Source organism: Cherax quadricarinatus, chromosome 7 (assembly GCF_038502225.1).
Source record: "Cherax quadricarinatus isolate ZL_2023a chromosome 7, ASM3850222v1, whole genome shotgun sequence".
In the NCBI taxonomy this organism is placed as follows: Eukaryota; Metazoa; Arthropoda; class Malacostraca; order Decapoda; family Parastacidae; genus Cherax; species Cherax quadricarinatus.
In genome coordinates this window covers 21216445-21231355 of record NC_091298.1, presented here as the reverse complement: position 1 = coordinate 21231355, position 14911 = coordinate 21216445, and the positions used below count along the sequence as shown (strand labels likewise).

Here is a 14911-nt window from a genome sequence, read left to right as displayed (position 1 = left end):
GGGTGACCCAAAAAGAAAATACTTTCATCATTCACACATAATCACTGTTTTTGCAGAGGTGTTCAGAATACAACAGTTTAAAAGCATATACATATAAAGATACACAACATATCCCTCCAAACCGCCAATATCCTAAACCCCTCCTTTAAAGTGCAGGCATTGTACTTCCCATTTCCAGGACTCAAGTCCGGCTATATAAAATAACCGGTTTCCCTGAATCCCTTCACTAAATCCCTGCTCACACTCCAACAGCTTGTCAGGTCCCAAATACCATTTGTCTCCATTCACTCCTATCTAACACACTCACGCACGCTTGCTGGAAATCCAAGCCCCTTGCTCACAAAACCTCCTTTACCCCCTCCCTCCAACCTTTTCGAGGACGACCCCTACCCCACCTTGCTTCCCCTACAGATTTATACGCTCTCCATGTCATTCTACTTTGATCCATTCTCTCTAAATGACCAAACTACCTCAACAACCCCTCTTCAACCCTCTGACTAATACTTTTATTAACTCCACACCTTCTCCTAATTTCCACACTCCGAATTTTCTGCATAATATTTACACCACACATTGCCCTTAGATAGGACATCACTGCCTCCTCGCTGCAGCATTTACAACCCAAGCTTCACACCCATATAAGAGTGTTGGTACTACTATACTTTCATACATTCCCTTCTTTGCCTCCATAGATAACATTTTTTGTCTCCACATATACCTCAATGCACCACTCACTTTTTTCCTTCATCAATTCTGTGATTAACGTCATCCTTCATAAATACATCCACTGACACGTCAACTCCTAAATATCTGAAAACATTCACTTCTTCCATGCTCCTCCTCCCCAATTTGATATCCAATTTTTCTTTATCTGAATCATTTGATACCCTCATCACCTTACTCTTTTCAATGTTCACTTTCAACTTTCTACCTTTACACACACTCCCAAATTCATTCACTAACCTTTGCAATTTTTCTTTAGAATCTCCCATAAGCACAGTATCATCAACAAAAAGTAACTGTGTCACTTCCCATTTTGTATTTAATTCCCCATAATTTAATCCCACCCCTCTCCCGAACACCCTAGCATTTACTTCTTTTACAACCCCATCTATAAATATATTAAACAACCATGGTGACATTACACATCCCTGTCTAAGACCTACTTTTACTGGGAAGTAGTCTCCCTTTCTTCTACACACTCTAACCTGAGCCTCATAAACTTGTAACATCTGCCACATTGCTCCCCTATCCACTCTATCATATGCCTTTTCTAAATCCATAAATGCAATAAAAACTTCCCTACCTTTATCTAAATACTCTTCACATATATGCCTCAATGTAAACACTTGATCTACACATCCCCTACCCACTGTAAAACCTCCTTGCTCATCTGCAATTCTACATTCTGTCTTGCCTCTTAATTCTTTCAATAATAACCCTACCATACACTTTTCCTGGTATACTCAGTAAACTTATTCCTCTATAATTTTTACAATCTCTTTTGTCCCCCTTCCCTCATATAAAGGGACTATACATGCTCTCTGCTGTATAGCCCTTGTGGCTTAGCGCTTCTTTTTGATTATAATAATAATAATAATACATGCTCTCTGCCAATCCCTAGGTACCTTCCCCTCTTTCATACATTTATTAAACAAAAATACCAATCACTCCAACACTACATCCCCCTCTGCTTTTAACATTTCTATCATGATCCCATCAGTTCCAGCTGCTTTACCCCCTCTCATTCTACGTAATGTCTCATGCACCTCCCCCACACTCACATCCTGCTCTTCTTCACTCCTAAAAGATGGTATACCTCCCTGGACAGTGCATGAAATTACTGCTTCCCTTTCTTCGTCAACATTTAAAAGTTCCTCAAAATATTCTCGCCATCTACCCAATACCTCCATCTCCCCATCTACTAACTCCCCTACTCTGTTTTTAACTGACAAATCCATTCGTTCCCTAAGCTTTCTTAACTTGTTTAACTCACTCCAAAATTTTTTCTTATTTTCATTAAAATTTCTTGACATATAATGCAAATATAATGGCAAATTTGCACCAATGCAGCCTATAAGATACATCACTGATGATTCAAGCCATACAGATGAAGCATACTTGAGATATTTTATGGAAAAATATTACCCTATCTTGTAAATCAAATTTTCAAATCCTCACCTACAAACACTAACAACCCTCCCCTCAAGGGAAGTTCTTTGATGCTGGTGAGGGGCTCTTGATCTAGGTAATTGGATTGTGCTCTGGTTCCCTGAATTGAGCCTGTATGCCTTCCATCCTCCTGCACTATTATTATAATCAAAAAGAAGCGCTAAACCACAAGGGCTATACAGCGCTGCAGGGCAGGGAAGGAAGAAAGGGTATCAGGTGGCAAAAGGGAGAGGGATGATTAGTAGGTTACGGAGATCAGCAGGGCAGTGGATAGTGCGGGGGTAGAGGGTAGCAAGAGAGTGAGGTAGAAAGGGCTGTGGGGAGTGCTAAAGGTATCATAATCAGAGTTTGTGGAGTAAATCAGTTGTCAAAAAGTCAGTGAGAGAGTCCGGATTAAAGGAGGGTCCATCAGCAAGAAGGGAAGGTAAAGAGAGAGCAGCAGAGCGGAGACGACATTGGAGGTAAATTCTGTGTGCTCATTGATAGAGTGGGCAGTCTAACAGAATGTGGCTAACAGATACTGGAACCTGACAATTCTCACAGAGAGGAACAGGGCGCCTCTCCATGAGATACCTGTAAGACGAGTGTGGCCAATGTGAAGACGAGAGAGTAGTCTCCCAACCTCGACACTGACAAGAAGACGGCCAGTAACCTAGACTCAGTTTAATAGAATGAAGTTTGTTATTGAGCAGATCAGACAAACGTTGTTGCCAATGAGTGTGAAGGTGGGTAGCAATGACAGCAAAATAGTCCGTGAATGGAACACCTCTATATGAAACTGGAAGGTCATGTACTGCTGACCGCGCAGCAGTGTCTGCCTGTTCATTGCCCTGTACGTCAACATGACCAGGGAGGGAGCATCCTCCTGCAGGCACTGTATAATCCTTACTAGTTTGGCACTTCCCCATAATAAACACTATAACAATCCCAATTTGAGTGAGGATACACTAGTGTTAAAAGTTTGAAGCCAATAAAAAGAGGCTTTCACAAGTTACTGCAGAGAAACCAGACCTGGGAACTGTGCATACAAAACTGACCGGAGGGCACTTGCACATACCAATATTTAAATGGACCTTTCCTAGTTACAGTACACTGATAGTTCTAAAACCTCTAATGGTATTGGGTTCGCAACAGTGTTCCTGGACAGTGTTGTGTGAGGTCACTTATTAGACTCGGCCAGCATTTTCACAGCTGAACTGTATGCAATTCTCATAGCAATTATCCGTATTGCCTCCAGGCCTACCTCAAAGTGTGGTAGTCTCAAGACTCCTTTAGTGGTTTGCTCATCCCCTAGTTTGTCATATACAAGTTTGGTTACACCACATTTATAGCAAAGAAAAAAACTCATGTTCTGCTGGGTCCCTGATCAAGTTGATGTTCAGGGCAACAAGCAGACAGACTGCTGCAGTCAGCAGTACAGGACCTTCCAGTTTCATATTGATGTATTCCATTATCAGACTATTTTGCTGTAATCTCAAGCCACCTTTGCAACTATTGGCAACAACCGTGGTCTGAGTTGATTCATAATAAATTACATTCTATCAAGCCAAATTTACCCTGAATACATTCCTTCTCCTCCCCCCCCACATGCACTGTATAATCCTACGTGTTTAGTGCTTCCCCATAATAATAATAATAATCATAGATATCTCATGGAGAGGTGCCCAGTTCCACTCTGCAAATTGTCAGGTTTCAATTTCAGTTTGCCATTTTCTTTTGGACTGTCCTGTCTATACTTCATAGGATCAATTCTACATGATGTATGCTGAGTTCCTTGACTATAACTCAGATGATTTTGCTTGATTTCCGGATCAGCAGTAGCTGGATTATTAAAATTCTAATCATTATTATAATCAAAAAGCACTAAACCCACTAGGTTCATACAGTGTTGCAGAGCAAATGGTGATGCTGGATCATAGGGTAGCTAGGGTGGAGAGGATAACAGAGGCAGAGTTAGAGAGGGCTGTGAGGAGTGCTAAAGAAAAGGATTATAATCATAACTTAGCACTAAACCCATAAGGGTTATACAGCACTGTCGTAGAAGTAGCTGGAAATCAGACTTAAATTAACAGAACTATTAGATTTTTGATCATCTTCACCAGGATGGGTAAGCCTCTCTACACCCCTTAGTCTACCTTATGGGTTTTTTACTAGGTCTGATTCAATTACTGGGATGCTATAAACCATGCCCAATCATTCCTGGTTATCTTTTTTTAAGTGAAAAATTTGGTAAATCTTTGATTTTTTTTTGTTATGAATTCAAAATTTAGGGCAAGTGTAATATATAGGAGAGGCTAGGGATTGGATTAATGAACAAAGAAAATGTGGCTTTAATGCCTGCAATGTCTACAGTGTTTGAACTTCTGTGCACTCTACTGGGTAAGGTAATCCTTATAGTTTTAATGGTCAGTTTCTTGCACTCAATATTATTATAATAATAACAAAGTGCTAAACCCCTAAGGGTCATACTGCTACTTGTGCTCAACAGATAAAATGGAAGACACAATTTTATTTATTCTTATTAATACATCAGTAATTTCCCACCAAGGCAGGGTGGCCTGAAAAAGAAAAACTTTCATCATTCACTCCATCACTGTCTTGCCAGAGGCATACTCACACTACATTTATAAAAAAGCAACATATACACCCCTTCTTCAAAGTGCAGGCATAGTACTTCCTATCTCCAGCACTCAAGTTCGGCCTGCCAATTTCCCTGAATCCCTTCATAAATGTTACCTTGCTCACACTCCAACAGCACGTCAAGTCCCAAAAACCATTTGCCTCTATTCGCTCCTATCTAACATGCTCACACACACTTGCTGGAAGTCCAAGCCCCTCACACACAAAACTTCCTTGGCCCCCTCCTTCCAACCTTTCCTAGGCCGACCCCTACCCCGCCTTCCCTGCACTACAGATTTATACACACTCAACGTCATTCTACTTCGTTCCATCCTCTCTACATGTCCAAACCATCTCAACAACCCCTCCTCAGCCCTCTGGATAATAGTTTTGGTAATCTCACACCTCCTCCTAATTTCCAAACTACGGATTCTCTGTATTATATTCACACCACACATTGCCCTCACACGTGACATCTCCACTGCCTCCAGGTTTCTCCTTGTTGCAACATTCACCACCCATGCTTCAAACCCATATAAGAGCGATGGTATAACTATACTCTTGTACATTCCTCTCTTTGCTTCCATGGATAATGTTTTTGTCTGCACAGACTCCTCAGTGCACCACTCACCTTTTTACCCTCGTCAATTCTATACCTCATCCTTCATAGACCCACCTGCTGACATGTCCACTCCCAAATATCTGAATACATTTACCTCCTCCAAATTCTCTCCCTCCAATCTGATATCCAATCTTTCATTACCTAAATTTTTCGTTATCCTCATCACCTCACAATTTCCTAGATTTACTTTTAATTTCCTTCTTTTACATTACCAAACTCACCCACCAACTTCTGCAGCTTCTCTTCAGAAACTCCCAAAAGCACAGTGTCATCAGCAAAGAGCAACTGTGACAACTTCCACCACTTTGTGTTAGATTCCTTATCTTTTAACCCCACACCTCTTGCCAACACCCGAGCATTCACTTCTCTTACAACCCCACCTAGTCTAAATATACTGAATACCCATGGAGACATCACACATCCCTGTCTAAGGCCTACTACTATGCTCATAAAAACTCTTCACTGCTTTCAGTAATCTACCTCCTATTCCATACATTTGTAACATCTGCCACAGTGCCCCCCTATCCACCCTATCATACACCTTTTCCAAATACATAAATGCCACAAAAACCTCTTTACCCTTATCTAAATACTGTTCACCTACATGTTTCGCTGTAAACACTTGGTCTACACATCCCCTACCCTTCCTAAAGCCTTCTTGTCCATCTACTATCCTGCTTTCCATCTTACTCTTAATTCTTTCAATAATAACTCTACCATACACTTTACCAGGTATGCTCAACAGACTTATTCCCCTATAACTTTTACACTCCCTTTTGTCCCCTTTGCCTTTATGCATGGGAACTATGCATGCTATTTTTTTTTTTATGTATGCTCTCTGCCAATCCCTAGGTACCTTACCCTCTTTCATACTTTTTTTTTTTTTTTCAACAAGTCGGTCGTCTCCCACCGAGGCAGGGTGACCCAAAAAAGAATGAAAATCCCCCAAAAGAAAATACTTCCATCATCATTCAACACTTTCACCACACTCACACATTATCACTGCTTTTGCAGAGGTGCTCAGAATACAACAGTTCAGAAGCATATAGGTATAAAGATACACAACATATCCCCCCAAACTGCCAATATCCCAAACCCCTCCTTTAAAGTGCAGGCATTGTACTTCCCATTTCCAGGACTCAAGTCCGACAGATCGTCAGGTCCCAAGTATCATTCGCCTCCATTCACTCCTATCTAATACGTTCATGCACGCTTGCTGGAAGTCCAAGCCCCTAGCCCACAAAACCTCCTTTACCCCCTCTTTCCAACCCTTTCGAGGACGACCCCTACCCCTCCTTCCTTCCCCTATAGATTTATATGCTTTCCATGTCATTCTACTTTGATCCATTCTCTCTAAATGACCATACCACCTCAACAACCCCTCTTCTGCCCTCTGACTAATGCTTTTATTAACTCCACACCTTCTCCTAATTTCCACACTCCGAATTTTCTGCATAATATTTACACCACACATTGCCCTTAGACAGGACATCTCCACTGCCTCCAACCATCTCCTCGCTGCTGCATTTACCACCCAAGCTTCACATCCATATAAGAGTGTTGGTACTACTATACTTTCATACATTCCCTTCTTTGCCTCCATAGATAACATTTTTTGACTCCACATATACCTCAACGCACCACTCACCTTTTTTCCCTCATCAATTCTATGATTAACCTCATCCTTCATAAATCCATCCGCCGACACGTCAACTCCCAAGTATCTGAAAACATTCACTTCTTCCATACTCCTCCTCCCCAATTTGATATCCAATTTTTCTTTATCTAAATCATTTGATACCCTCATCACCTTACTCTTTTCTATGTTCACTTTCAACTTTCTACCTTTACACACATTCTCAAACTCATCCACTAACCTTTGCAATTTTTCTTTAGAATCTCCCATAAGCACAGTATCATCAGCAAAAAGTAACTGTGTCAATTCCCATTTTGAATTTGATTCCCCATAATTTAATCCCACCCCTCTCCCAAACACCCTAGCATTTACTTCTTTTACAACCCCATCTATAAATATATTAAACAACCATGGTGACATTACACATCCCTGTCTAAGACCTACTTTTACCGGGAAGTATTCTCCCTCTCTTCTACACACCCTAACCTGAGCCTCACTATCCTCATAAAAACTCTTTACAGCATTTAGTAACTTACCACCTATTCCATATACAGTGGACCCCCGGTTAACGATTTTAATCCGTGCAAGAGGGCTCATCGTTATGCGAAATAATCGTTATGCGAATGAATTTTCCCCATAAGAAATAATGGAAATAAAATTAATCCGTGCAAGACGCCCAAAAGTATGAAAAAATTTTTTTTTTACCACATGAAATGTTAATTTTAATACACACAAACTGAAAAAGGCATGCACAATTAAATGACACTTACTTTTATTGAAGATCTGGTGATGATTGATGGGATGGGAGGAGGGGAGAGCATTATCTTCTTACTGTTTAGAAGGGGAATCCCCTTCCATTAGGACTTGAGGTAGCAAGTCCTTTTCTGGGGTTACTTCCCTTCTTCTTTTAATGCCACTAGGACCAGCTTGAGAGTCACTGGACCTCTGTCGCACAACAAATCTGTCCATAGAGCTCTGTACCTCCCGTTCCTTCAAGACTTTCCTAAAATGGGCCATAACATTGTCATTGAAATAGTCACCAGCACGGCTTGCAACAGCTGTGTCAGGGTGATTTTCATCTATAAAGGTTTGCAGTTCAACCCACTGTGCACACATTTCCTTAATCTTTGAAGTAGGCACAATGGATTCCACAACTGGCATAGGCTTCTCAGGGTTAGCCCCAAACCCTTCAAAATCTTTCTTAATTTCCATACTAATTCTCACCCTTTTTACCACAGGGTTGGCACTAGAAGCTTTCTTGGGGCCCATGGTCACTTATTTTCCAGAAACAGCACCGAAAACACTGTAATAATACGAAATATTCCGAGTGTATGCTTGGATGTTACCGCGGAGGCTGGCTGGTAAACAATGGGACGGCCGGCACATGTGAGGGCACATTGGACGCGTCTCGGACGAAAATTGGTAAGCGGGTTTTTAATCGGTATGCGCGGCAAAAATTCTGCGATAAAAGTAATCGGTATGCGGAAAAATCGCTATGTGATGCCATCGTTATGCGGGGGTCCACTGTACTTGCAACATCTGCCACATTGCTCCTCTATCCACTCTATCATATGCCTTTTCTAAATCCATAAATGCAATAAAAACTTCCCTACCTTTATCTAAATACTGTTCACATATATGCTTCAATGTAAACACTTGATCTACACATCCCCTACCCACTCTAAAGCCTCCCTGCTCATCCGCAATCCTACATTCTGTCTTACCTCTAATTCTTTCAATTATAACCCTACCGTATACTTTTCCTGGTATACTCAGTAAACTTATTCCTCTATAATTTTTACAATCTCTTTTGTCCCCTTTCCCTTTATATAAAGGGACTATACATGCTCTCCGCCAATCCCTAGGTACCTTCCCCTCTTTCACACATTTATTAAACAAAAGTACCAACCACTCCAACACTATATCCCCCCCTGCTTTTAACATTTCTGTCATGATCCCATCAGTTCCAGCTGCTTTACCCCCTTTCATTCTACGTAATGCCTCACGTACCTCCACCACACTTACATTCTGCTCTTCTTCACTCCTAAAAGATGGTATACCTCCCTGGCCAGTGCATGAAATTACCGCCTCCCTTTCTTCCTTAACATTTAAAAGTTCCTCAAAATATTCTCGCCATCTACCTAATACCTCCCTCTCCCCATCTACTAACTCCCCTACTCTGTTTTTAACTGACAAATCCATACTTTCCCTAGGCTTTCTTAACTTGTTTAACTCACTCCAAAATTTTTTCTTATTTTCATTAAAATTTCTTGACAGTGCCTCTCCCACTCTTTCATCTGCTCTCCTTTCATACATTTATTAAATAAAAGCACTAACCACTCCAGAACTATATTCCTGCCCACTTTTAACATTTCTATCTTAATCCCATCAATCCCAGCTGCTTTACCCCTTTTCATTCTACCCACTGCCTCACACACTTTCCCCACACTCATGACTGGCTCTTCCTCACTCCTACAAGATGATATTCCTCCTTGTTCTATACACGAAATCACAGCTTCCCTACCTTCATCAGCATTTAACAATTCCTCAAAATATTCCTTCCATACTAACGAAATACCTAAGAACCACATAAAATTGAATTAAAATATGACTCAAAGTGAGTGAAATTGCTGATACACAAATTACACCCAATCACTAAATTTGTGCCTGTGTAATTCTATAAGTTTTCCATCAAATTTCATATTCTTGGTGTCATTACCTTCAGAAAAAGATTTTCTCCATTTCAGAAGACAAACATAAGAAATAAATGCCAACACTGTTAGCACTCTTAATATTAAGGCTTCCAACAGTGAATAGGTTAAATAGCTGTCCTGCCAGAAGCACACAAACATAATTTTAATGACCCTCCAAATATAATAATATACAGAATAATAATTATAATAATAATAATAATACAATATTATTATTATATTTTTAATACACATCAGCTATCTCCCACCAAGGTAGTGTGACCCAAAAAAGAAATACTTTTGCCATCATTCACACTCACTGTCTTGCCAGAGTGTACAGATACAACAGTTTAGATGCCCTTCCAAACAGGAAATATTTCTAACCCCTTCTATTTGTCAATTATTAATCTACAATGCTTCAGAAACTTATTTGTCAGTTATTATCCAGTTTTTGCTCACTCACTGTATTTGAAATAGAAAGGACCACTCAGAAATTTAGCCAAATGGAAAACAATGCAGCAGTGAAATACTGTACAGAAAAATGTGAATTAAGAGTACTGTACCAGCAAGTTCAATAAGAGTAACACACAGAATCACAAAGAAATACTGCTGAAGTGTGCCATCCTACAAAAAACTATATATGCATTCTCACATTAATTACCTTATACGTATGTGTAAATGTATACCAAGTATACATAATTCAATACAGTATACGGCATAAAAAATTATATTTGTGTCTTCAAAGAAGAAATTTTCTGAATTACTTTAGTTGCTATATTCTTGTAACTTGCAGCCTGAAAAGAAAATAATAGTGTTACAGAAATACATTTCAGTTGTCATAAAAAATGTCACCGTTATTTTTTTTATTATTATTATTTTTATTATCACACTGGCCGATTCCCACCAAGGCAGGGTGGCCCGAAAAAGAAAAACTTTCACCATCATTCACTCCATCACTGTCTTGCCAGAAGGGTGCTTTACACTACAGTTTTTAAACTGCAACATTAACACCCCTCCTTCAGAGTGCAGGCACTGTACTTCCCATCTCCAGGACTCAAGTCCGGCCTGCCGGTTTCCCTGAATCCCTTCATAAATGTTACTTTGCTCACACTCCAACAGCACGTCAAGTATTAAAAACCATTTGTCTCCATTCACTCCTATCAAACACGCTCACGCATGCCTGCTGGAAGTCCAAGCCCCTCGCACACAAAACCTCCTTTATCCCCTCCCTCCAACCTTTCCTAGGCCGACCCCTACCCCGCCTTCCTTCCACTACAGACTGATACACTCTTGAAGTCATTCTGTTTCGCTCCATTCTCTCTACATGTCTGAACCACCTCAACAACCCTTCCTCAGCCCTCTGGACAACAGTTTTGGTAATCCCGCACCTCCTCCTAACTTCCAAACTACGAATTCTCTGCATTATATTCACACCACACATTGCCCTCAGACATGACATCTCCACTGCCTCCAGCCTTCTCCTCGCTGCAACATTCATCACCCATGCTTCACACCCATATAAGAGCGTTGGTAAAACTATACTCTCATACATTCCCCTCTTTGCCTCCAAGGACAAAGTTCTTTGTCTCCACAGACTCCTAAGTGCACCACTCACTCTTTTCCCCTCATCAATTCTATGATTCACCTCATCTTTCATAGACCCATCCGCTGACACGTCCACTCCCAAATATCTGAATACATTCACCTCCTCCATACTCTCTCCCTCCAATCTGATATTCAATCTTTCATCACCTAATCTTTTTGTTATCCTCATAACCTTACTCTTTCCTGTATTCACCTTTAATTTTCTTCTTTTGCACACCCTACCAAATTCATCCACCAATCTCTGCAACTTCTCTTCAGAATCTCCCAAGAGCACAGTGTCATCAGCAAAGAGCAGCTGTGACAACTCCCACTTTGTGTTTGATTCTTTATCTTTTAACTCCACGCCTCTTGCCAAGACCCTCGCATTTACTTCTCTTACAACCCCATCTATAAATATATTAAACAACCACGGTGACATCACACATCCTTGTCTAAGGCCTACTTTTACTGGGAAATAATTTCCCTCTTTCCTACATACTCTAACTTGAGCCTCACTATCCTCGTAAAAACTCTTCACTGCTTTCAGTAACCTACCTCCTACACCATACACTTGCAACATCTGCCACATTGCCCCCCTATCCACCCTGTCATACGCCTTTTCCAAATCCATAAATGCCACAAAGACCTCTTTAGCCTTATCTAAATACTGTTCACTTATATGTTTCACTGTAAACACCTGGTCCACACACCCCCTACCTTTCCTAAAGCCTCCTTGTTCATCTGCTATCCTATTTTCCGTCTTACTCTTAATTCTTTCAATAATACCTCTACCATACACTTTACCAGGTATACTCAGCAGACTTATCCCCCTATAATTTTTGCACTCTCTTTTATCCCCTTTGCCTTTATACAAAGGAACTATGCATGCTCTCTGCCAATCCCTAGGTACCTTACCCTCTTCCATACATTTATTAAATAATTGCACCAACCACTCCAAAACTATATGCCCACCTGCTTTTAACATTTCTATCTTTATCCCATCAATCCCGGCTGCCTTACCCCCTTTCATTTTACCTACTGCCTCACGAACTTCCCCCACACTCACAACTGGCTCTTCCTCACTCCTACAAGATGTTATTCCTCCTTGTCCTATACATGAAATCACAGCTTCCCTATCTTCATCAACATTTAACAATTCCTCAAAATATTCCCTCCATCTTTCCAATACCTCTAACTCTCCATTTAATAACTCTCCTCTCCTATTTTTAACTGACAAACCATTTGTTCTCTAGGCTTCCTTAACTTGTTAATCTCACTCCAAAACTTTTTCTTATTTTCAACAAAATTTGTTGATAACATCTCACCCACTCTCTCATTTGCTCTCTTTTTACATTGCTTCACCACTCTCTTAACCTCTCTCTTTTTCTCCATATACTCTTCCCTCCTTGCATCACTTCTACTTTGTAAAAACTTCTCACATGCTAACTTTTTCTCCCTTACTACTCTCTTTACATCATCATTCCACCACTCGCTCCTCTTCCCTCCCGCACCCACTTTCCTGTAACCACAAACTTCTTTTTTTTTTATTTATTTATTTATTTCCAATTTGAGCACACATACAGAGGTACAAAAAAATACAGATAAGAGCAGCATGCCAAAGCCACTTATACTATGCATAGCATTACGGGCTGGCTTAAAATTAACTTAAGATTAACTAAGCAATGATGAAATCAGTGATAAAACATTAATGTAAACAGATTACTATAAAGCACAAGTGAGTATTACAAAGACAGGTCATATGGTTGCATTCAGTTAGGTAGTGATTCTGTTAGGTAGTGTATTTAAAAAATAATAAAGTTAGATTGGGTTTTAGGTTTAACATTTATGTGATATAATTGTGAGAAACATTTAAGATATACAATTTATAAGGTTCAGTTATTCAGTATTTATTTGGTTTTGGGTGAGTAAGTGATCCTTGAGAAGAGACTTGAATTTATAAACAGGTAGTGTTTCTTTTATATTTACAGGTAATGAATTCCAGATTTTAGGGCCTTTTATGTGCATTGAGTTTTTGCATAGTGTGAGATGGACACGAGGAACATCAAAGAGTGATCTGTGCCTTGTGTTATGGTCATGTGTTCTGTTGAGGTTGGCAAGGAGATGTTTGAGGGGAGGGTTAATATCAGAGTTAAGTGTTCTATGTATGTAATAGGTGCAGTAATAAGTATGGATGTTTTGTATGGTGAGTAGGTTTAGTGTATTGAATATTGGTGGAGTGTGCTGCCTGTAGTGAGAATTTGTTATCATTCTAACTGCAGCCTTTTGTTGGGTAATTAGTGGTCTGAGATGGTTAATTGTTGTTGAGCCCCATGCACAAATTCCATAGGTGAGATAGGGGTAAATAAGAGAGTGATATAGGGCCAGGAGGGCTGACTGTGGAACATAGTACCGTATCTTCGATAGTATGCCTACAGTCTTGGAAATTTTCTTAGAAATTTGATGTATATGTGTATGAAATTTGAGTCTATTATCAAGGTGAATTCCTAAGAATTTTCCCTCTGTTAGTTTTGTGATAGGTGATCCGTTTATCATTATGTTAAGAGGGACATCTATAGCTCTGTTACCAAACTGAATGAAGTAGGTTTTGTCAATGTTTAGTGTAAGTTTGTTAGTCCTCATCCAGGTAGATATTTTCTGTAATTCGGTATTTACAGTATTGGCTAGCGTGACTGGGCTCGGGTGAGAGAAGACGTATGTAGTGTCATCTGCAAATAGTGTGGGTTTGAGTAATTGCGAAGCATTTGGAAGGTCATTTATGTATAGGAGAAAGAGAAGAGGGCCAAGGACACTTCCCTGTGGGACACCAACTGTAATTGGTTGCGCAGAAGAGTTTGCCCCATTTGCGTACACATATTGGCTTCTGTTGCTGAGGTATGACTTGAGGTAGTTGAGGGAGTGCCCTCTTATACCGTAGTGTGACAATTTTACGTGGAGCAAGTCATGGTCAACTGTATCAAAAGCTTTACGTAAGTCAATGAAGATCCCCAGTGGGACTTCTTTTTTCTCTATTGCAGTGTATATATGTTCTAGCATGTGTATAATAGCATCATTAGTATTTTTATTAGGCCTGAATCCAAACTGGCAGGGGTTGAGTATGTTTTGGGAGATAAGGTAGGAGTAGATTCGTTTATGAATTAATTTTTCAAAGATTTTTGAGAGAGGGTGTAAGTTGGATATTGGCCTATAGTTATTCAACTCTGTTTGGTCTCCTCCTTTGTGGATCAGGGTGACCCTTGCTATTTTGAGTACTGTAGGGAAGGTGGAGGATTCAATGGATTTGTTAAAGAGTGTTGCAATGATTGGTGATAGCACTTGTGACACTTTTTTGTATATAAAGGGTGGTAAGGTATTTAAATCTCCTGCCTTGTTTTTTAGTGCGTTGATAATAAGGGAGACTTCGTATGGGTTAGTCGGAGCTAGGAACAGTGTGTTCGGGTAGTTGCCGGTGAGGTAGTCATTTGGTGGTGTATCTGAGCTTGGGATTTTATTGGCAAGGTTTTGTCCTATAGTGGAGAAGAAATCATTGAGTCTGTTTGCTGTTTCTGTTGGTGGGAGTTGGGGTTCATC

General features: G+C 40.1%; 1 protein-coding gene across 3 annotated transcripts in view; it reads right to left on the bottom strand.

Annotated features, from left to right (window-relative positions):
• Nucleotides 1-9886: 9886 nt before the first annotated feature.
• Nubpl (NUBP iron-sulfur cluster assembly factor, mitochondrial) overlaps nucleotides 9887-14911 on the bottom strand; it is an 80484-nt gene continuing 75459 nt past the window's right edge. For all 3 annotated transcript variants that reach the window (XM_070082357.1, XM_070082355.1, XM_070082356.1), the window contains one exon: nucleotides 9887-10533. In XM_070082357.1, coding sequence (XP_069938458.1) covers nucleotides 10465-10533 — 69 coding nt within the window. In that variant the 3' untranslated portion in view covers nucleotides 9887-10464. The remainder of the gene's footprint in view (nucleotides 10534-14911) is intronic.